The sequence below is a fragment of the Balaenoptera borealis genome (assembly GCF_965194805.1).
Source record: "Balaenoptera borealis genome assembly, chromosome: 10".
Lineage (NCBI taxonomy): Eukaryota > Metazoa > Chordata > Mammalia > Artiodactyla > Balaenopteridae > Balaenoptera > Balaenoptera borealis.
The window spans coordinates 96,328,942-96,353,843 of NC_138874.1; the positions used below are offsets into that span (position 1 = coordinate 96,328,942).

General features: G+C 40.4%; 1 protein-coding gene across 7 annotated transcripts in view; it reads right to left on the reverse strand.

Moving 5' to 3' along the window:
• SORCS1 (sortilin related VPS10 domain containing receptor 1) overlaps nt 1-24,902 on the reverse strand; it is a 584,051-nt gene that overhangs the window by 199,389 nt on the left and 359,760 nt on the right. For all 7 annotated transcript variants that reach the window (XM_082408268.1, XM_082408264.1, XM_082408269.1 and 4 more), the window contains exon 5: nt 13,151-13,224. In XM_082408268.1, coding sequence (XP_082264394.1) covers nt 13,151-13,224 — 74 coding nt within the window. The remainder of the gene's footprint in view (nt 1-13,150; nt 13,225-24,902) is intronic.

Sequence of the window (24,902 nt, forward strand, 5' to 3'; positions counted from 1 at the left end):
CTCAGCACCAAAGAACAGAGATTCCTGAGGTGAAGAAGAAATAACAAAACATAATCCAGAAATGGGCTTATTCACTGTCTTTTCTGGTCACCTCATTGGCTGAGCAATTAAATAATGCTATAAATAAATAAATTGTCAAATGGAGCAATTATTCCTTCAGAAGAATTCCAATGAATACATATATGAGATTATCAATATGGAAAACTTCCATTAGAATACCACAGTCATAATTGTTGCAGGCAAGACTAACTGAAGAGTCCTAAAATTAGCGAGCAAAACACATAGCCTCAAAATATCTCTCTCAACATATTTAATGATCATGGTGATGTTGACATATATTCACACAGTTTTTAATACTCCTTCTACCAGGAGTTGGAACTTGATTCTCCTTCCCTGGTGTGGGAACTGGACTCAGGGGCTTGCTTCCAACAAATAGAGGTTGGAGCAGGGAAAACAGTACCTCTGCAATGGAGAAACGTGGCAGATACCACCTCAATCAAGTGATCAAGGTTACCATCATCGGTAGTAGGACATATTGATATCTTGCACTCTTTGATGTGATGTCATGAGAAGGACACACCATTTCTGTGATTTTCTTCCCAACCATATATAACACTATAATCATGAAAAAATATCAGACTAACTCAATCTGAGGAACATTCTACAAAACACCTGACTAGCACGCCTCAAAACTGTCCAGGTCATCAAAGACAAGGAGAGTGGGAGATTTGAGGAGACGAAAAGAGACATGACAAATAAATGCAATGTAGGATTCTTATTTGGGTCCTAGATGGGGGGGAAAAAAAGGACATTAGTAGAAAACCTGGAGAGATCCAAATAAAGTCTCCAGTTTAATTGATAGTATTAAATCAATGTTAATTTCCCAGTTATGAATATCACACCATGGTTATATAAGATGTTAGCATGAGGTAAGTTTATGGGAACTCTCTTATTCTTTGAAATTCTTCTGCAGTTCTAAAATTATTTCAAAATAAAAAATTAGGGAGAGAAAACTACCCACATCTCATAAGGATAGACTCTATTATAGAAAAGCTACTATAAACAGGAACACGATCTGTTGTAACTAAATCATTGTTATCACGAGGAGTGGATTGGTCCTGTTGTCATTTCATCCTGTAAAGCAGGTAAAATACTGTTTCATTTCCACTGTCAAGAGTGTACGATTCATAGATTTCAACAGTCACAGAAGATGAAGTTATTTGATTTTTTAAAGAAATGTTAAGATCAGAGAAATGGCTCGTATTACTGGGATGTTTTTACTCTCCATTTGTTTAGAAATAGAAAACAATGTGGAGAGCCAGAGTCTATTTATTCTAGGGCTGCCCTGGTTACCATGGGAAAAGCCTGATTGCAGCTGACAACGTAAATATGTTGGGCTCAGGAGCTGCTGAAATTCGAGGTCAGACGTGAGGTTTGGCTGCACACTATGGCTGTTTCAGATTCCTCTCAAGCATCTCGTTTTCCTTGGCTACTGAATTACTCAGGAAGGCTAACTGCTCATAGGAGGCGCATGGAAGAGCTAGTTTGTTCTCTGGGTTGGGGTTGGTGATGCAGAGGCTATCCCAGGCACATAAATATTCTAACAAGTTTCATCTTGTCACAATAGAGTCATAAAGTTGTTCTGTTCAGCACACGATAATGGCTTTGTAATTCAATTACTGGTGGTATTTGTCTTCTGGGATTTATCTGCCTTAAACTTCAACACTGATGTAAAACCCTTTACCATAAATCTCATAAATGCTGCAGCAAGTTCCATTCCCCCCACCCCACCCCAGGGCACATCTTGCCATGCCTGTGAAAACCTTGACAGCTTTCTGTAAATTATGGAATTGCTCTGTTTAGAGGTGTTGATGTTTTAAGTTCCAGAGTCAACAATGAAAAAACAGTGGGACTAGTGTTACTTCCTCTAGTTATTGTCTTTAGAGGAAGACAGATCCTGATAGACAGAAAGACAAAGTTCCATTCTTAATCCAAAGGGCTGTTTTCAGCCACTTACTTAGAATTTTGTAGAAGGGATTCCTGCAAGTCAGAAGTCAGATATGATGAGCCCTAAGTTTTTTTAAGAATCCTGAGATTCTGATGCATAAACACATCAGGGCTAGTCATCTACAAGGATTCAGCATCTTACAGTTGCTTTTAATATCTTCCTCAGCCCACTCTGCATTTCATTCCTACCCAGTCAAATGATCCAGGTTCTGGGTCTCCACTACCCTCCTATGTAGAATTCACCATTCCATATCTCATTAGTTATCTATTTAGACAACCCTATCTAACTTTTGATTTGAAAAAAAATATCTATGGTTGTCTCATCTCCAGTATCCACTCCTCATCTTTCAATCATTCAACAAATATTTATTGTGTACCCATCTCATCAATTCCAAAACGCTCTTTTTTTAAAATTTTAACATCTCTTAAATTAGTAGGTGTCTTAAAATCATTGAAATGATAAAGTTTAATAGGCAGAATTATTTTGACAGATACACAAAATAAGGGTGCATCCTCATTTAATGAAATTTTAGATTTGAAGCTACATGGTGTATACCAGGTACCGTTCGGGGCACTTTACTATCCTAGATTTTTGGTCAATTTCTTCTCATCTTTGGCCTATTAACAGACAAATTCCTTTCCTTAGGAACCATTCCCTAGAGACTCATCCTCATCTAATTTAATATAAATATGTTTGTGTGCGTGTGTGTGTGTGTGTAAATCTTTTCCTTTCTTTTTCCTCTTTCCCATTCCTCTGTTTTGACATAAAATGTGTTAAGGTGGCTGACCTTACACGTTGGTATTTTAATTATGGAATACAGAAATTATGTATTTAATTATGGAATACAGAAATTATGTATTTAATTATGGAATACAGAAAGGGGAAGTATGACTCCCAAGAAGGAGAATATCACCCAAGGATATTCCCGACATGGGCAATTGTTTTTTCATCTTTTTAGGAAGATATTTATCATGTTTTAAGTTGTATGGGGGGGTTCTCTCATGCTAGGTAGATGCATAATTTTGTTTTTGTATTCATTTGGAAGTCATACATGATTTAAAATGATGTGCACAGGCGCCAAGTTTTCAAGGGGTGGACTCTGGTGATTTTGCACTGGATCAACCTGGCGAAGCTGCGACTATGTTTTCCAGAGTCTCTGTATGGTTTCCAGTTATAATGGACTGAAAGGAAATATGTGTGACATCTGCAAGGCAGGAGGGAAGTAGTGGCTATTTCACTCTGAAGGTCCTTTTGGCTAGAGGTGGTGGGACGCACTACAGAAGGACTGGTAGTTTCTATCTGGTTTGTCCTTGCTCTTCCCTTCACAATTACAAGTCCAGCTTTTCTTCCAGACTTCTAGTCTTATGACCTTAGGTGTCAAGCCAGATGCTTGGCTGCAAACTCACAGAGGGGCAGCTAAGCAGGGGCAATATCCTTCCACAGACTTCTCTAGGGGCTCCCTTTGCAACCCCACCTCAGCAGCTGCAGGCCCCCTTGAGGGCAGGGGCTGTTTCCTCTATCTTTATGGCCAGGAGTTAGCTCTGAAAATGACTCAACTGATGTAAATTAAATGAATTGTAAGATAAGAGTTTTCAACTATTTGAGAAGCTACAAAATAAAACAGTAAGCTGATTTTCTATCCATTGTTCTTAATTCTGCGGCAACAAAAACAAAACTCATGCACACATTAAAAATGCCCACTGGAAATATAAATTATTAAATCAAATATCAAAGTGAGATGGCCACATCGCAGAAACTCATTAATACCCACCTCGCCCTATCCCTCTTTTAAGTAATAGTTCATATTTATTCACCATGTATTATGTGTTTAGAGTGTAACCTGGAATCTCATTTTAATCCTGACAACAAATATATGAGGAAGACACTATTATGATGACTGTCATACAAATGAAGACAACAAGGCTTAAAGAAGTTAACTAAATAGCTCATCGTCACACCCCTTGAAAACAGGATTCTGTTGATACCACAAGCATTCTGACTCCAGATCCCTCACTCTGAAACACCAAACACCATCTCTCACTGGCTAAGTGGAACATACAAAGGTGGACGATGATTAACTGAGCAAGGGAAACCACATACACAGACACTGGACACACCCACAGGCTCTTGAACTTGAAGGCTAAATGAAGTCTGATCACTAGGGCATAAGTCAATTTTTTTTAAATATTAGTATAAATTAGGAAGCCATAATTATGAGGATTTTCCCCTCTTTCACTCTTTCACTGCCATCTCTTGTACTCTGCCATCATGAGAGTTCTTAGTGGAAATCCAGAGAAATGACTGCATCTCAGGTGCTCAGAGATAGAGGAATTACATTCCATGGAGACAAGAAGTCATCAAGGAGGACAGGAATCAATAATGGCCATTAGTGAATGAAGGTCACGAGAAAAGTGATGGGCTCACAGTGTAGCAGGGGAAACTAACTTAATTTGTAGGGAAAACTTGCTAATCACAGGAAGAGATTAAGAAGTGGAGGAAGGTGCAAGTGGATAGGGAAATAGCACTCAAGTGGAGCTCATTAACAGGAAAAAAAAAAAAAAAAGATAAAACACCAGTCCTCTCGAGGATAATGAAAATCCTCTTATCCAGCACGCCTAGTATAGGTGCCAGAAATGTCCCATTGGAGCTCTTGGTATGTGATCTCAGGAATGATTTCCTGCTATTTCTCTCTGCTCCTTACCCAAGCCACGCACATGGTTCGGCTCAGAGGCTCAGAACCAGAAGAGACTGCCAGAGAAGAGAGGATAAAGTCCATGCTCCAAAGGACGGAGGGTTCTGAGTTCCTCACCTGAATTCCATATTCTGAAGTGTGTAGAGGATCTGTCAATATCCTAGGGCACAGCTCCCTGTGAGAACGGTCTCGGAGGCAGCCACTCTGTTTTTGTTTAAATTCCTCTGCTAACATGGATCTCATGACTCCTTAGGACAGCCTGTCGAGTTAATAAACAACCTACTGCACAGAAAACTGTTCCTTTTACTGATCTAGAATCCTCCCCACCTTTCAATATACACTTTGATGGCTTCAGTGGCTTAGAAGTCTAACCTATTCAGGCTGGAAGGAAAAACAGGTCATCTATTATGGTTCCCTGATCAAGTCCATTCAAGATGAGTTTCAACTGGAGGTTTATGTTTGTGCATATACATATATATGTGTACTTGGTGAATTTCTGTGTGTGTGTGTGTGTACACACTACAGTTTCTGCTATTCCATTCATTGTTGTACGCAAGATAGAAATACGTTAATGACAGTCTTGGTCCTTAAGGAACTTATCCTCCATCAGGAGATGGAAATGAGGAAATAAAAAGATAGAGCACATACTAAGTGCTAAGTTACTTAATAATAATTATGATAATATGCCATTTTTGATTCTCAAAATAAGCCTTCGAATAAGGAAACTGAAGCTCGGGCAGGTGAAGTAGTTTCTCAAGATCACCCAGGTAGTAGACAGTGAAGCTCAGATTTGAAGCTTCATATGCCGGCTCTAAGCCTGTACTCTTTCAACCAATCCCGCACGCAGATCTGTAATACAACGCATGCTATGACACATTATGTTTTATTTATGACATAATCACATTTAAGTTCGAAGAAAGAGATTCTTCTTGCCTAGAAAAACAAGAAGCAAGAACCAAAGAAGGCTACATGGTAGACCATCAGCATAAGGCCATAAAGGTCTGATATTGTGATCCTAATAATGACAAATACCCTCATACATTATCATTGCATTCAAAGACCAAAACTGTCCTGATACATAGTAGGTGCTAAAATCAATCACTGCAAAAACAAAGAAGGACAGTTTATCCCCAGGTAAGAGTTGTATAAAACCATAGAGATAAGATGTATAGACTGCTCCACAGACTAACCAGTGCTTAGAATTATCTGGCCTTCTGGAATTCGGCACAAAGAACTAGGAGTGGGGCTTCCCTGGTGGCGCAGTGGTTGAGAATCTGCCTGCCAATGCAGGGGACACGGGTTCGAGCCCTGGTCTGGGAAGATCCCACATGCCGCGGAGCAGCTGGGCCCGTGAGCCACAACTACTGAGCCTGCGCGTCTGGAGCCTGTGCTCCGCAACAAGAGAGGCCGCGATAGTGAGAGGCCCGCGCACCGCGATGAAGAGTGGCCCCCGCTTGCCGCAACTAGAGAAAGCCCTCGCACAGAAACGAAGACCCAACACAGCCAAAAATAAATAAATAAATAAATAAAATAAAATATGTATGTTATCTCTAAAAAATAATAATAATAAATAAATGGATAGTAACATTAAATGTTAAAAAAAAAAAAAAGAACTAGGAGCATGGCGGTTGGGTCAGAAAATATATATCTGAACCCAGGTTTGCAAGAACCTGGTTACATTCTTACTCTTTTTAATTTTATGTTGTAGGCAATGAGGAATGGGGCAAACACTTGATCAGGGAAATGCTTACACGATTCCTTTGGCAGTAGCTACGATATGAGGAGATGGATGGAGGGGCTTTTTCACCATTCCTAGTGAGGGGGATGCTGAACCAGTGTAATGCTAGGGAGGGTGGAAGAGGAGGTGGACAGATATAACTTCACTGAGGTAGAACCAGTGGGACCTGGAAACCCAAAGATTTAAGAGTGAGTAAGAGAAGAGTTGAATATGACCCTAAGGCGCTGAGGCTGGGATGTAGGAAATACAGAAATATGGAAGCTATAGAAAAAGTTGATTTTGAATGGCGGGATGTTCCACTGCCAGCTCACATGAAATTGAAAGCGAGTGATGGTGTTTTTCAAGATGTTCTCGGCAGACAATGACTGGTTTCATAGATGTGGGTGAAGGATGAGGCAGAGTATCGTTAAAAAATAGCCATACGCCCTATCTAATCCAATACTATCAAATACACTAACACATTTTCTAGTTATTTTGATAGCATAGAGTTTTACTTTATATATTACTTTATACATTACAATTTACATATATATGTATATATACATATATATATTTGTTCTTTTTGTAACATCATTCGACTTCACCCCATCTCCAATTTGCAAAACCTGAGAAAGGAAAAGTAGAGAGAATTCTCTTGTTATTGAATCCATTAAACCCATCTGGAGAAAGAGAAAAGAGTCATTTCATGCCATATCCCCTCCAAGCCCCTTTGGTGTGAGTGGCTTAGAAGTCTTGGAGATGCCGTGTTGAATGCCAGCATATCTGAAGGAAGAAGAGGAAGGGTCATGGTGACCTGGTGAATATAAAACAAACTATCAAACAACAAGGCACATAAAATGCTGAAACTGGCTTGGCAGAAATATTCAACAAGGACTAGATGATGAGCAGTAGTGCCATGAATCAGCACAGAGAGAAACTATTTTAAGTCCCAGAGTGTTTTCTGACTATAGCCAGATATATTAACAAAAGTTTATGGATCTGCCTCTTACACCTGAGGTTAGATGAGAGGACCTTGGGTAGGAAGTGATGACTTCATGTATAACTTTGCTGTACACCTGAAACCAACACAACACTGTAAATCAATTATACTTCAATAAAAAAACAAATGTCTTTGGAAACAAAAGAAGAGAAAGAAAAAAGAAAAGAGACGATGACTTCAATGAGCCTCTGGATCAAGTAGAGTCTAGAAAAAGTTAGACCTGATTTATCAGATCCATGAGCCAATACTGCTTAAAAATTTTTTTTTCTTAAAACAGGTTGCATTTTTCTATCACAGGTCTTGACAGAGTTTTGATCAATAAATCATTTCACATCATTGATTGGAGGATTGTTTAAAACAACATACGCGGGGCTTCCCTGGTGGTGCAGCTGAGAGTCCGCAGGTTGAGAGTCCGCCTGCCGATGCAGGGGACACGGGTTCGAGCCCTGGTCTGGGAGGATCCCACATGCCGCGGAGCAACTAGGCCCGTGAGCCACAACTACTGAGCCTGCGCGTCTGGAGCCTGTGCTCCGCAACAAGAGAGGCCGCGGCAGTGAGAGGCCCGCGCACCGCGATGAAGAGTGGCCCCCGCTTGCCGCAACTAGAAGAGAAAGCCCTCGCACAGAAACGAAGACCCAACACAGCCAAAAATAAATAAATAAATAATTAAAAAAAAAAACAAACAACAACATACGCAAAGTACTCGGCACAGAGCTTGGCACACAGTAAGTGCTCAAGAAATGGGACTTGTTGCCAAAGATGTGCAATGGGAAGTCATTCATACTGACTGGCATTGAACAATGGGGATGAATGAGAATGTGGAAACTTGCTCAAACACATTGAGTATGGAGCCGGAAGTATCCCTATATCCCTCTGCTATATAATACAGCTTCCTTATGCCCCCTGAGGGACACCTCTGAAACAAGATGGCATTCCAGAATAACAACAGGTTCACTGTCGAGCCGACTCTTAATTTTCCACGTGTGAATTTGTCACAGAAAACATGTAATCGCCATTCAGCTGTCCCTGTTTCCAGCCAGCCCCCTATATGTCAGAACGACATAATCAATAAGGTACATCTGAACGTATTTTTAATTAAGTGAAACAGTTCTAAGATTGCCTTGTCTTTTGCATAGATAATAGATCACTGAGTGGTTTCTAACGAAAACTGCCTTCCATTGCTTTGTCCTAAAGTCGAATCAGACGCCAACAAACCACATTCATCAACCTCTAATAGCAAACTTGGCTTTTGGCAAAAGCTTCACTTATTCAAGGCATTTGGCTAACATTGGTCCTCCATTTCATGTTCTTCTTCAGTGTCAAATGCAACACGTTGGCTCTTATCTATCGAACTGTTAAACTAACAGTTATTATGGGGGATACAGGTGGAAAATAAGTCTTGAGTTTTGAGCTGATCTTTACTATCGCAAGCAAGAGCCATGGACCCAGAGAGACCAAGTTTCAAAACCTGGCTGTATTACATTTTATGTTGGGTAAACTATATCACTTTTCTATTTCAGCAAAACGAGAGTAAAAATCCCTACCTCACAATCCTGTTATGAGGATCAAAGGGCATGATTTATCATGTGCCCAGACCATTGTATATAGTTAATTAACAAATACAAATCCCTATTATGGAACATTATCTTGCTGGCACTCAGTTCTCCCATCTGTATTTTTTCCGTAATTAAAAGCTATCCCTCTATTTTATGGTAACAGAATCTTTTTCTCTTTTTTTTCCTTTTTAGAAATCTTCTCTCCTCCAACCTTGAGCCATGCAGTTTAACTGGGACTCAACACCATCTCCTATTTCAGTTCCCAGGGAAGATATGCGTCTGACCTACATGAGTAATACATGGGAATCACTGCTGGGATTCAATCCCTGGAAACATGAGGAAAGAGGCAGACTGGTTTGATGGAGCTCCCAAACTGTTAGGTTGTAAGACTAAAGCTGATGATGTCCATCATTGCTACGAATGGGGAAAGCAACCTGAGAATGAAGCCAACATGGGGGAGAAACAAAACTAAGAGATGTAAAAAGTCAGCTACTATTAATAATATTACTATTAGCCAGTGGGAACTTAATACAACTCTTAGATGCCAGGCATATAACCAATTCACAAGAAACAACTCATTTGATTAAGTAGGTATTAATTATCTTCACTTTACAGGGGAAAAAAACTGAGGCACACAGAACTTAACTTCCCCATGACCCCTTACTTAGTAAATGGCAAAGCTAGAACTCACACCTCAGTATCTCTGAGCCCCTTAACTTCCAGGCTGTACTGCCTCCTAGTATAATTGATTTCTGACATAGTAAAGAACAAGACTGCTATAGCAGTTTGTTGAATGAACAGACACCTATTCTATTAAGGGCAATATTGTGCTAAAATATGTTTTATAAGATGCCCTAAACATGTAAATCGGTTTTGGAAGCAATTTAAATTCCTTGGAAGAAAGTTCATATGTATGTCAGTATGCTAGTACTATCAACAACCACCGTGAACATAAGGATAAACTGTTACACTCCATAATTGTTTCACAATTGCCAATGATTACTTCCAGGGGTGGCATTACTACTGCCACCCAAAATAAAGATATTTCTTAAGTGTACTAGGTGATGAGGAAAATATATGAATTCATCTTCATTTTTCTCCATGGGAAATGCTATACTATTACCCAGGGTCACTCGTCAATTCAATTTAGCACTAGAAAAGTTCCCCTTAGTCACCTCTACACTCCCACAGCCAGGCTCCAAGCAGAAATGATTAATGAGAGCTTCTTTCAATTAAGCTTGCTGAATAATCCTAGATAGCCCTATAGCTCTTATGTAATTTGAAGCAACTGATTTCCAGGAGTCTAATAAATACTGCTTTGAATGACACCTTTTCTGTCAACCTTAGGAAGTTGCTCAGAGTCAGAAAATACAGACCATGTGGCCAGAGACCAAGAGATTTCATCAACAGTCACGGTGCACTGTGGAATTTACAAGGTCTCATGCTTTCTCTGGAAAAACCAACCTAGCTTAAAGAACCCAAGGAGGCCATTTGCCAAGCCCAGTTGGAGAGATGCACATGCAGGCATGGTGGCCAAACGAGCTTTGGATTTTCTCTACTCATCTGCCTGAATGGGCTAGATTTCTAGGGCTCACAGCTCCAGCCCAGAAAAAAAATTCCAAGAGGCCTAGGCAACAGAGTCCACTGATTTAGTAGCTCATGGGCTTTGAAGGCATTCTGCCTGCATTTGAATCCTGGCTCTGCCACTTTCTGGCTGTGTGACCTTGGCTAAATTACTTGACCTCTCCATGCCATAGGTTCCCGATCTGTTAGGGATGATAATGCAAGGCTTACTTCATAGGATTGTTCTGAGGATTAAATTGCTTAAGTTTGAATAATGCCTATCACAACGTCAGGCCTTGAATGGAGAGACTCCATTCCCAGAGGCAGAGAAGGGGTATCATTCATTTCACTCAACAGACAGATTAATTAGAATTTATATATGATCATGTGTATAGTTTTCATAAAGATAATGATATGACATTTGGTTACAAGGGCTTTGCTAATCAGGCTTACAGATAGAAGAACCCCATTCCAAGAACAGATAAGAATGGGTTCAATTACTACCAGCCAAAGCAATGATGGATTTGTTCACCTCCCAAAGCTGTGTGTAAATAAGCCCTTCAGTGAGCTAGAAGATACTGTGTACTATGTACCGCTTAACATGGGAAATTCTCTCATCCGTTTTTGTTTTTTGTTGTTTTTTTTTTTTTTTTTTTTGGTCAGTGTTTTCCTTTGTTTCTATTGGTTGGAACAAACTTCTCTCCAGTCATTTGAGAACTGCAACTTTCTGCCTTCAATTGCTGGGTCCACATGCAGATATATTCAGTCACTTGGAAGCAGGACTTAAGGAATGATTGGTCCCTCATACCTTCTCACTGGCAAAGCATCAACTTCATTTCCAGGTTAAACCAGGGGAACCACATTAATTTAGTTTAGTCTTTTATTTATTTATTCTCTGAGGAGGCCGTTCTATGAACATATAACACCCAGTAAAAGAGAAAAAAATATGGACCTGCTTTCCAAAAAGGGACTTTATAATTTATAGGCAAAACACATGGAGATGCAAGGTATCTCATGAATAAGGGACAAAATGAATAAAGTGAGGAAGAGAAGAAATTCTGATCAGAGAAGGGAGACTCAGTGACAGCTACACCTGAATTCCTGGAGAGGGGCATCCAACTTAGATGCCAAAAACAAAGCTTCAGCCATTCCTGAGTGGGAGCAGCAGGGAAGAGGTGAATAAGTTCTGAGCAACAGAAACCCTATTTAGTTATCAATGTCTCTGTGATGCGGGAAGAAGAAGTATCTTTCCATATAGAAGTCTCTATGTGTTAACTTTGAGCCAGTTTGTTTGCAAATGACTTGTCTTTTACTTTTTCAGGCAGTTTCACTAGTGTTTTAAGAGATTTATCTGTTCTCTGGCTTTCAAATCCCACAGGGTCTTAGGGCAGTGTTTGAAAATAAGAAAGATAAAAATGCATTCCTCTTAGAAGTGAGAGAATTGGAGTGGTGGGGGAAGCTATTAGGTACCTGGAAGTCCCAAGGCATGATGAGAGGCAGTGTGATTTCAGGAGGAGTAAAGGGGAGACAACTTTTACTGTCCTAGTTGCAGGAAGCTCATTGGCTCCTAAAAGGTCATTGCCCCAATGATTCTCAATGATGTGAACACGGGATATTTAAACTCTTGTCTGAGCTAGTTCTGCAGAGCACTGTTTATACTAGCAGAAGTCTGGAAACAACCTAGATGCCCTTTCCATAGGCAGATTAGATAAATTAGGATAAGGCAGAATCACATCTTTTATAGGGTTTAGGTTGTAAATTCAAAAGGGATCGATAAGTAATGTCAACATTACACTAGAATGTTTTGTACTTTGTTCTTATTTTGCTGGGACCTAGGCCCTTGGAAACTCAGAAGCAAAAAGGAATTTGTACTATCCCTTCTTTTCAATTGTAGTAACCCAGGGAGGGAGGCCACCTCTAATCTAACCAGGGGGATGGGATCAGGAGGTAAAAAAAAAAAAAAAAAAAAGAATATTACTTTCTTTGCCTCCTTCTTTTCTGTGTTGTTCAAGCCACCCAGTCTACGGTATTTTGTTATAGCAGTCAAAACTGACTAAGAAAAAACAATTACTAATATGTATATTTATATTTATATGCATTTAGCAATTCAGAGAACATTTATGGAAGGATAAGTAAGAAACTAAAAACATTGGTTGCGTCCCATATGATGATGAGAATGTCTAGAAAACTTGAAAGCAGGAATGGGAAGAGGATCTGCTTTTAGACTAAATAAGATCTACTTATTTACACTGAAAACCTTTATATGAACATGCAGTATATGTGTGTATCATGCTTTTAGTAATAAAAGTCACTATTAAAATGTTCTTAAGTGTCTGTCTCAAAGTCTCATCAAAATATAACAAAACAACAGTTACAAAGCCCCTGTTGTCCATTAATCTCAGTTATCTATGTTGGGTTTGTTAAGTGATTTATGACACTGCTTTAACATTCCCTTAAGATGTTTACCACTCCAATGTCACCTTCTGCCCTCGGGGATGTGTGCGTAACCCAATAAGAACAGACTTCATGTGAGAGTTCTGGGTGAGGAAAAGATTCCAATGCTCATTTTCACAGGTGATATCTTAAATGTGCTACAAAATAGAGTGAGACTTACCAGTAGAACCTGTTCGGTACGACCCCTTCCTGGATAAGCTGCCACCTTCTCCCAAATTCAGCAGAGCTGTATAACTGTGGACAACAGAAAGTATTCAACACCACGACTTTACGGTACATTGAATGCACAGACATCGGTTCACTGGATTATTATTATTTTATTATTATTATTATTATTAACAATAATAATATCTACCATTTATTTAGCACGCATTCTATGCCAGATGAGTGCTCTGCATATCAGTTCTACTCCCCATGTACATTCTGCAAGGCAGACATTAATATCCCCATTTTAGAGTTGAGCAAACTGAAGCTCACAAAGATTAAGTGATTTATTGGAAATCACATGCCACTAAATATTAGAGTGAACTGGGATTCATACCCCGTTTTGCCTGGTGAGCTGTACCGCTGGCCCTAGCATAGGCAGACTGTTGTCTGGAATACAAAGAAGTCCAAAATCTAGACCTGGCTCTCAGAAAGCCAACAGTATAACCAAAACCTGACTGAAATAACGAGCATGCCACCAGTGATAAAGGAATGCAAAGGAAGGAGACTCAGAAGTCAATCAGGGATGCTTCCGAGATATGTGGGGATTCAATTGGGATCGGAATGAATGGCAGAATTCAAACTGACAAAAATGGGAGGGGCATTACTCACAAAGGGAACAACGTGGGTCAAAGGTGAGTAATGCAGGGACGGTATATGAATAAGCCTGGCTTATCTAAATAAATTTAGATGAAAATGTTGAGGGCAACTTGAAAAAGGCTTCGAAGGCCCAGTTAGGGAGACCAGAATCGATTCTGCAGGCAAGAGGAGCCGGTGTTGGTTTTTTAAAAAGGAAGCAGAGGAACTTGAGGCTCTAACAGCAGCCCACGTGGACTAAGCTCTTACTATGATCCAAGTGCTTCTCCTGCATTCCTTCATTTAATCCGCACACCATCACTCCCAGTATTATGGCCATTTTACTAATGGTTATTGAAGATTTCAAGTCCAGTTGCTACACTGCTTCAGTGCTTTCCAAGGGCAACTGCAAGGAAACACTTCTCATGAGACAGGGTCTAACCCTCCAAATACGCCTTCCCCTCCAAAGGTCTTTCTTCTCTTACATCTCGTTCTTCATTGCTGGCTTGCTCCATACCCCTGCTCTTCTCCAGTAATTTTTATAGCACCATGGAACCTTTTCTGCCTCTAGAAGTGTCCTCTGATGGCAGCCCAGAGATTCCCATTACTCTAGGTATTCTGGTTCCCATGGACATTTGGCTGCTGATTTGAAAAAATATCCTTTGGAACATCTCCTTTCTGCTATGTGCCTGGTCTGTAACCCACTCACATCCCAGTCGTCCACCACCGCATTTGCCAAATCCCACAGTGAATGGATGGTGAGTCACTCTGTACTGAGTACTATGATTGTCCTCCCTCTCCAGCCCCAGCACTCAATGAAGGGTCAAATGACTCACCAAGTGACTCACCAAGGCTGCAGATGTACCAGCCATGTCCAAGAAATAAGTCAGCTCAAGTGGGTACTTACTGACCCTTGGAAGAGCTTGCCACGACATTGTATCCACTGGATCAAAACACATCCTGAAGTCAAAAAAAGGCTGAAATATTTGGCTACTAAAGCGAGCAGCTCGCTTGGCCCCAACTACAGAGTATTTGGGCATCCAGCCAAGAAGAATCTGTGGCTTTTTCTTTCAAGTCTTATTATTTTTCTCTGCCCCATCATGCCTGGGGGAGAAAGGTTTCCTGGGTACATTTCATGCTTGATTCATTTTAAGAGCACCAAGGAGAAATGGGGAGACAGCTCCCCTCGTAGAGATGACAGAAGATAAGACAACATCCTCCCTCTTGATTCAGAACCCAAAGCAGCCAGAGGTTTCACGTCCTGCTTCTTGTTTCCCAGTATGTCCTGAACACTTGCATTTTAATATTCAGACTTGGATTACAACAGCAAGCACTTGATCCGGAGTGTCTGATACTTCCTCTCCCCTTGCACCATCTTTTTTAATTGAAACCCAGAGCTGCACTGCTTTCTACAAGTTTAAAGGAAACAGAGATCACACCACTGTGTGTGCTTATATCTATTTATAAATGTATGTTAATACCTATATTTATATACAAAGATTTATGCAAATGTAAGAGAATCAGGGTGGTTTGAAATAATAATTCTCTGTGAAGGCTAGACTCACCACATATATTCTGAAAATCATATATAAACTCTGAGCTCTCCTAAGGCTACACCAAGGGATTGTTACCTCTGCCTTTACACAGAATTCATCTCTGTGAGGAATTGTTGGGTTCCAGCATCTGTGTGTATATATATTTTTTCTTCTATGTCTTTTTTAATTGATCGCCCTAGGCTTGGATTCAGAACCTGTGGACCAGTCAGGTATGTCCCATGATAATTGTTTTTATCCTCTTCAAGGGGATGCTTTGTTATTTGTAAGCATCCAGAGGCCCCTCAAGCAGTGGGTACACCAAACAATTCAATAAACCAAGCCTCTCTTATTCAGCTCAGTGACATCTTTTATAGTTTCCTATCTCAAAAGGTACCCCTTAGTGTCAGTGGACTCGCTTTCTCACCTTTCCATTCACACGTGGGCACATGCCCCCTGCCATGCCTTCACTGGTGCTACCCACTCTGGCAGAGGCGGCTTCAAGACTTGCCTACCTCAATGCCAGTCTTCTTTTTCGGTCCAGATCAGAGGACATCTTTTCTATGAACCCTCTCCTACACACTGAGATTTCCCAGTGGCCTCATTTCCAAAGAATTATGATACAAGGAATGCTATCAAACTATAGTCCACATATTTATATTTAACTTTCTTAGTAGCCTTTCAAGAGAGCCTTTTATTAATGCAAGGCAGAAATTCCTTCCTATCTAAAATCACTCTAAAATATCTGAGATCACTCACTGCCTCTTTGATGAGATCACAAAGTTTTTAGGTGTCTGGAATCCCATCCTTCTGTATCTAGAGAGTGCCTAGCACATAGTAGATGATGAAGGTAGGAAAAAAAAGTATTGACTTTACATCATGCAAATTGCCTAGTAATGGATCTACCTAGTAAAACACTCAGGTTTCCCAAAGGATAGACAAAGGTAATTTAGCAGAGGAATATGTTTTACTTCCATGGATCCATAGCTAGAGGTCTGTACCTAAAACCAACAAACAAAACTATAAGTATCAGTACATTTGAAACTCGCAAGGACTTGCAGGCAGGGTCTTGAATATTCACCCCTTGACAGAGCTGCTCTGTATACTCTACCTACTATTTCAAACCTTTTCTCCCTAAGAAGTTAATTGTCCAGCCTGATGTTATACCAAGAAAAGAAGAAAACAACTCACAGCCATCCAAGATAATGTGCTAATTAAACCTGCAGAGTCTGGCAGCAAAGTTTTCCTCCACTAAAAAAAGTGCAATCAAAGCCTTTTTTACCCAATGACTGTCTCAGCCACCAGTGGAAGGCTTTCCGTGTAGAACAAGTCAATGTCCTTTAATAAAATTCAGAGTGTTGGCAGCACCTAAGTAAGATTTATTTCCCTCCCTGTCTGTCTCCGGCTCCAAGGTTTCTCAGTTCTGTCAGAACACAGAACTGAGAACTATCATTACTATCTGTCACATCAGAGAAAGCATCGGCCGCTTTCTCCAGCAGTGTCAAGCCTAGAGAATGAGCGAGGTAGAAAGATCAGGGGAAGGAAGAGAATATTTCAACTAGTTTTAGGAGAGCGCTGTTCATCTACTAACCCTCTGTCATGAACCCCCAAAGGCCACTCTTGGAGGGGTTTAGTTTAGTTTTGTTTTGCTAACACTGGTACAAAATGTTGGGGAACAAACAGAGTAGACATTTTAGACAAGGAGGGGGGAAGGATTCTGGTTAACTAAGAATGCAAGGCAGACAATCCTTCCCGTTTAGAATCACTCTAAACTATCTGAGACCACTTCCCCATCTCAGTAGATACAACTTAATGAGCACAAACCCATTGTTCATCTATGCTCAAGACCTTTTAGCAGCCTCAGGGGTCAACTCTCTAGTTCGTTATTATGCTGGTCTGGAGCTGTCAACACTTCTTGCCATGTTCCTCCTCTGAAGATTAACCCGTCCTTCCTTCTTCCCTCCCTCCCTCCCTCCCTTTCTTCTTTCCTTCCTTCCTTTCTTCCTTCCTTCCTTCTCCTATTTTTTTTTTTTTGACATCTCTGACATTGACTTGTTTTCTTGCCACCTGCCTCTGTCTGCTATAAGAAGAGTGCAGATAAAAATAGAGTTAATTGCAAAGGATCCAATTTCAAGGGTTGGTTTTATTATGAGCTTTTAACCAATTGTACAGTCATCTCTGGTGTCATGCTCCAGAGGCCTGCAGGGCTGCAAGTTGGCTGAGGGGCACAGGTTCCAAGGGAGAATAAAGAGAGAGGCCACAGGAGGACAAATAGCTTGGGGGTGGGCAAAAGTGAGATTCATTGACTTTGCTCAGGATACCTAAACTATAGCAGATTAAGATGGGCTGAAAGAAGTGGGGCATGAGAGCAGCTGTTTCCAACTTTCATTTTCCATCTTCTTATCATTCACACTTTGGTTGAATCCCTAGCAGAGTGGCATCTTTCTTTGAATAGAAATTCCACTTCCTTGTGTTGATGCAAAAGCTTGCAAGCACCACTGTCTCCAAAAAGTCTTCTCAATAGTTCTAAACCAGAGCAATGCAGCCCCTCATTTTAGATCGTTAGATAGGTACACATTAGGAATTTTCTTTTGCAGCTAGGAAATCGGTGCAAGGACACCATTTGGTAGAAGGTAAGAGTGATAGCATGTTTCAGTCTTTGGTTGATGGGATTGGATGCTTTCACCACAAAGGTCCCCACGGTGACTTTCCCAGCAGGAGGCAGGTCCCTGGTCTCCCCCACGTGGGCTCCTGCAGAGGTTTCCTTGTTGGAGGAACACTTCCTGCAGTTGGTTCTTTTCAAGGTTGCCTGCTCCCTCCCCTTTCCTTCTCTGCCCTTAACATTTTAGAGACAGGAGGCTTGCAAATTGCCCTTCCTGAAAAGGCTGACAGAAAACCCTGCCAGTTCTATTTGATTTGCCTCATCCTAATACCGCCCTGGGGATGGCCTGGGTGCAAAGCACTCGTCCACCTCATGACTCTCCAGTTCTCACTGCTGTTACTGCATTCTTTTTAGCAAGAAAGAGATGGGACCTTGAGGACTTCAAATAAATTTCTAATGCCAGCCCCCAAGGCACTGCAAATATCAAGCTCTCTCCTCCCACAGCCTCAATAGGAAGAAAATCAGTCCAGAGAAATCCATGGTCTTCAGAGATAAGCTCTGCTGCTCTAGTTGCACAGTACAGGAAGCCAGAACCCACTCTTAAGGGAAATCACATTATAAAGGACCTAAAACTTCACCCAGCACTGACACAAGTCTTCTCCTTGGCCGGTGGGTACAGGGATAGATAGAGAACCATAATGACCCATCCCAGACCAGCTCCCCCAACCCCCAAGAGATGTAAGTTCCCCAAAGAAAAAGCTAGCTTCTCAGGGGATATCACACACAAAGTATAGTAAGTGTGATATTTTGTCCAGAGTGCTATGGTGGCTTATGTAAGACAGGAAGAAGCTGGGAATCTGCCAAAGCTTTCAAGGTGGGACTAGGAATACAGTAAAAATTTCTTAATTTGAAGATGTGAAAAAAGAGTGTTCCAGGGCAAGTGGGTCAGTCTGAGCAAATAAACAGAGCAGCAAAGTTTAGAGTGGTATCTCTGTTCTTCTTTTGTCAACTTCAAGAGACCCAGTTTGGTGGAGGTGAGTAAAGGGAAGTGAAGTGGGAGTAGAGGCTATACACATGGCCTGGGAGCAGGCTGTATGAATGCAATCCTACCATAACTTGCGGGGAGCTAATGGGGACTGTCCCCAAAGGTCAAAAGCCAAGGGCACCAAGGCTGAGCGCTCAGGCTTTGCTGATGAAGAGAGAGCAGGAATGATGACACGTTACCGACTCCATCAATCTCTCTGAAGGCTGGATTTATCAAATCTGTCACTGGCCATTCCCCAGCTGTCACCGAAGTCTGTCACACACCCCATAGTTGTGTTTGGCACTTTGAGGCAGGCTTGGGGGATGAGACATATGGAACTGGGGCTGGCTGGGCAACAAGGGTCAATATGTGGCTGTGGACCAGTTCAATTCATGGACTCTTCCTGTGCTCCCAGGTCTGGAGGTACTTAGGGAAATTTCAAATGGACTCTCGGCCTTAAAGCTTCTATAATATAGATATGGAAATAAATGGAAGATAAGTAAAATAATTAGAAGCTAGTAAGGATCTATATCACAGATTCCCAATATCAAGACACTGATGGGAAAAAATGAATAGCCCTCAATAACCACGTAATCATACCATTATTTAAATGAATATATGATGAAGCTCAGCAGGTTTTGAGAGACAAAAATAAGCAGGAGGAGAAAACTGTCACTTGGGACATAACTGGAAGCGTGCCTCCGTAAGATGGATCCATTAGCCGTGTGAAGATGGAACAGAGGAGAGAGATCAGTTAGAAGGTGACTGCATCAGGGCAGGGAAGAGATGGGTGCCTGGGTGAGTCAGGGCCCCCAGGTGTGGGAAGGAGGAAAGGCAATAACAACAACAATGACAACAATAATAATAAACAAAATTTTAAAAGGAAAAAAATTTGACTAGAAGTAGAGCGTAAGAGAGGGTCACATTTTTTTTTAATTGAAATATAGTTGATTTACAATGCTGTGTTAGTTTCAGGCGTACAGCAAAGGGATTCAGATATACATATATATATGTGATTGTGTATATATATATATTCTTTTTCATATTCTTTTCTATTATAGGTTATTGCAAGATATTGAATATAGTTCCCTGTGCTATACACACACAGGGAACTATAAATTTTGAATTAAATTTGAATGATGGGCTTTATTTAGATGCTTTTCTGGAATATCCAGATATTTAATCTAATCATTCCAAGGACTACTAATTTATTTTTATTTATTTATTTTTGCTTTTTAATTTACTTATTATTGAAGTATAGTTGACTTACAATGTTGTGTTAGTTTTTGGTATACAGCAAAGTGGTTCAGTTATATATATGCGTATATATATTTTTTCATATACATATTCTTTTTACATATATGTATTCCTTCTCATATTCTTTTCCATTATAGGTTATTACAAGACATTGAATATAGTTCCCCGTGATGTATAGTAGGACCTTGTTGCTTATCAATTTTATATATATAGTAGTGTGTATCTGTTAATCCCAAACTCCTAATTTATCCTTCCCCCCACTGCCCCTTTCCCCTTTGGTAACCGTAAGTTTGTTTTCTATGTCTGTGAGTCTGTTTCTGTTTTGTAAATAACTACATTTGTATCATTTTTTTAGATTCCGCATATAAGTAATATCATATGATATTTGTCTTTCTCTGTCAGACTTACTTCACTTAGTATGATAATCTCTAGGTCCATCCATGTTGCTGCAAATGACATTATTTCATTCTTTTTTATGGCTGAGTAATAAATAGTCCATTGTGTGTGTGTGTGTGTGTGTATACCACATCTTCTTTATCCATTCGTCAATGGACATTTAGGTTGCTTCCATGTCTTGGCTGTTGTAAATAGTGCTGCTGTGAACATTGGGGTGCATTTATCTTTTTGAATGAGAGTTTTCATCTTTTCTGGATAAATGCTCAGGAGTGGGATTGCTGGATCATATGGTAGCTCTATTTTTAGTTTTTTAATGTATCTCCAGACTGTTTTCCATAGTGACTGCACCAGTTTACAGAGAGGGTCACTTCTGAAAGCTCCAGTCATTTTACCTGGGCAGGGGGAGATTTTACACACAGGCCCCTGGGACTAGAGCTGGTGCAACGTTGGAAGAGATGAGCAGGGGTCACAGTGCTTCAGTCACAAGCTGGTCCGAGGGTTCACAAGGGACTGCTGGCTGCCTGGGAAGCAGCCAGGGGCAATTCCTCTCTGGCTTGCCGGTCCCTCCCTCTCCCTTCCTCTGCTGTGTGATCTTCAAACAACAGTTTTCTCCCTGCTGTGAAACTCAGCTCTGTGTACTAGCGCATCTGTCAGAGGGAACAGGTTTCATGGTAGGTTGGACAGTGGAAAGATGGTTACATAAAAATAGAAAAAAAAATTGGCAATTAAAGAAAAGGAAAAAAAGAAAAGTATCGCAATGGCTTTTGTAGGGAGGCAAGTGTTTTGGTGCAGCGAGGACTGAGTGAAGAGGGTCAAACCTGGATAAGACTCCTGGCTCTACCAACCACTGTGGCAATTTTCTTAACCTTTCAGAGCCTCAGATTCCCCAATTCTAAATAGGCATAATGATACATCTGATGTTTCATGTAAGAATAAAGTTGAGGTATCAATGTGAAAAGTCTGGCATAAGGCTTGCCACAGAGTAAAAGGTCAATACTAGTTCTCACACTCTCCCCTTTCTGCTGATTATTGCCTCTAGCCTGAGCTGTCCACAGGCCCTGAGGAAGGGAGGAATGGCAAGGAGAAGTTGTGATTGTTTTTTTCTTCCTGACTTTCAGGAAGCAAGGAAGGACCCTAAACAATGCGTCCAGGTCCCCTGCCTCTGAGGTTGGATATTGCTTAGCATGGCCTTTCCTGGAGTAGCTGAGGCTGTTTGGCTTTGGATCACAAGTCTTCTTGTTCTGGGACATTTTCTCATCATGACTATAGTTAGATCAGCCAGGCAGGCATTGGAATTAAGCAAGTCAAGAGAGTGAGAGCCTTTCAGATCAGAATTTGTGACTCCATCTCATAGAATTTTTTTTTAACATCTTTATTGGAATATAATTGCTTTACAGTGTTGTGTTAGTTTCTACTGTATAACAAAGTGAATCAGCTATATGCATACGTACATCCCCATATCCATTCCCTCTTGCGGCTTCCTCCCAGCCTCCTTATCCCACCCCTCTAGGTGATCACAAAGCACCGAGCTGATCTCCCTGTGCCATGCAGCTGCTTCCCACTAGCTAGCTATTTTACATTTGCTAGTGTATATACGTCAATGCTATTCTCTCACTTCGTCCCAGCTTACCCTTCCCCCTCCCCATGTCCTCAAGTCCATTCTCTACATCTGTGCCTTTATTCCTTTATTCCTGCCCCTAGGTTCATTAGAACCAATTTTTTTTTTAGATTCCATATATATTTGTTAGCATACGGTATTTGTTTTTCTCTTCCTGACTTACTTCACTCTTTATGACAGATTCTAAGTCCACCCACCTCACTACAAGTAACTCAATTTCGTTTCTTTTTATGGCTGAGTAATATTCCATTGTATATATGTGCCACATCTTCTTTATCTATTCATCTGTTGATGGACATTTAGGTTGCTTCCATGTCCTGGCTATTGTAAATAGTGCTGCAATGAACACTGTGGTACATGACTCTTTTTGAATTATGATTTTCTCAGGGTATATGCCCAGTAGTGGGATTGCTGGGTCATATGGTAGTCCTATTTTTAGTTTTTTAAGGAACCTCCATACTGTTCTCTATAGTGGCTGTATCAATTTACATTCCCACCAACAGTGCAAAAGGGTTCCCTTTTCTCCACACCCTTTCCAGCATTTAATGTTTGTAGATTTTTTGATGATGGCCATTCTGACTGGTGTGAAGTGACACCTCATTGTAGTTTTGATTTACATTTTTCTAATGATTAGTGATGTTGAGCATCTTTTCATGTGTTTGTTGGCAATCTGTATATCTTCTTTGGAGAAACGACTATTTAGGTCTTCTGCCCATTTTTGGATTGGGTTGTTTGTTTTTTTTGATACTGAGCTGCATGAGAGGCTTGTATATTTTGGAGATTAATCATTTGTCAGTTGCTTCGTTTGCAAATATTTTCTCCCATTCTGAGGGTTGTCTTTTCATCTTGTTTATGGTTTCCTTTGCTGTGCAAAAGCTTTTAAGTTTCATTAGGTCCCATTTGTTCATTTTTGTTTTTATTTCCATTTCTCTAGGAGATGGGTCAAAAAGGATCTTGCTGTGATCTATGTCACAGAGTGTTCTGGCTAGGTTTTCCTCTAAGACTTTTATAGTGTCTGACCTTACATTTAGGTCTTTAATCCATTTTGGGTTTATTTTTGTGTATGGTGTTAGGGAGTGTTCTAATTTCATATTTTTACACATACCTGTCCAGTTTTCCCAGCACCACTTATTGAAGAGGCTGTCTTTTCTCCACTGTATATTCTTGTCTCCTTTATGAAAGATATGGTGACCATATGTACGTGGGTTTATCTCTGGGCTTTCTATCCTGTTCCATTGATCTATATTTCTGTTTTTGTGCCAGTACCATACTGTCTTGATTACTGTAGCTTTGTAGTATAGTCTGAAGTCAGGGAGCCTGATTCCTCCAGCTCCGTTTTTTGTTCTCAAGATTGCTTTGGCTGTTCGGGGTCTTTTGTGTTTCCATACAAATTGTGAAATGTTTTGTTCTAGTTCTGGGAAAAATGCCATTGGTAGTTTGATAGGGATTGCACTGAATCTGTAGATTGCTTTGGGTAGTATAGTCATTTTCACAATGTTGATTCTTCCAATCCAAGAACATGGTACATCTCTCCATCTGTTTCTGTCATCTTTAATTTCTTTCATCAGTGTCATAGTTTTCTGCAAACAGGTCTTTTGTCTCCTTAGGTAGGTTTATTCCTAGGTATTTTATTCTTATTGCTGCAATGGTAAACGGGAGTGCTTCCTTAATTTCTCTTTCAGATTTTTCATTATTAGTGTATAGGAATGCAAGAGATTTCTGTGCATTCATTTTGTATCCTGCTACTTTACCAAATTCGTTGATTAGCTCTAGTAGTTTTCTGGTAGCATCTTTAGGATTCTCGATGTATAGTATCGTGTCATCTGCAAACGGTGACAGCTTTACTTCTTTGCCGATTTGGATTCCTTTTATTTCTTTTTCTTCTCTGACTGCTGTGGCTAAAACTTCCAAAACTAAGTTGAATAATAGTGGTGAGAGTGGGAAACCTTGTCTTGTTCCTGATCTTAGTGGAAATGGTTTCAGTTTTTCACCCTTGAGGATGATCTTGGCTGTGGGTTTGTTATATATGGCCTTTATTATGTTGAGGTAAGCTCCCTCTATGCCCACCTTCTGGAGAGTTTTTATCATAAATGGGTGTTGAATTTTGTCAAAAGCTTTTTCTGCATCTATTGAGATTATCATATGGTTTTTGTACTTCAATTTGTTAATATGGTGTATCACATTGATTGATTTGCATATATTGAAGGATCCTTGCATTCCTAGGAGAAACTCCACTTGATCATGGTGTATGAACCTTTTAATGTGCTGTTGTATTCAGTTTGCTAGTATTTTGTTGAGAATTTTTGCATCTATGTTCATCAGTGATATTGGCCTGTAGTTTTCTTTTTTTGTGACATCTTTGTCTGGTTTTGGTATCAGGGTGATGGCGGCCTCGAAGAATGAGTTTGGGAGTATTTCTCCCTCTGCTCTATTTTGGAAGAGTTTGAGAAGGATAGGTGTTAGCTCTACTCTAAATGTTTGGTAGAATTCGCCTGTGAAGCCATCTGGTCCTGGGCCTTTGTTTGTTGGAAGATTTTAAATCACAGTTTCAATTTCAGTGCTTGTGACTGGTCTGTTTATATTTTCTATTTCTTCCTGGTTCAGTCTCAGAAGGTTGTGCTTTTCTAAGAATTTGTCCATTTCTTCCAGGTTGTCCATTTTATTGGCATATAGTTGCTTGTAGTAACCTCTCATGATCCTTTG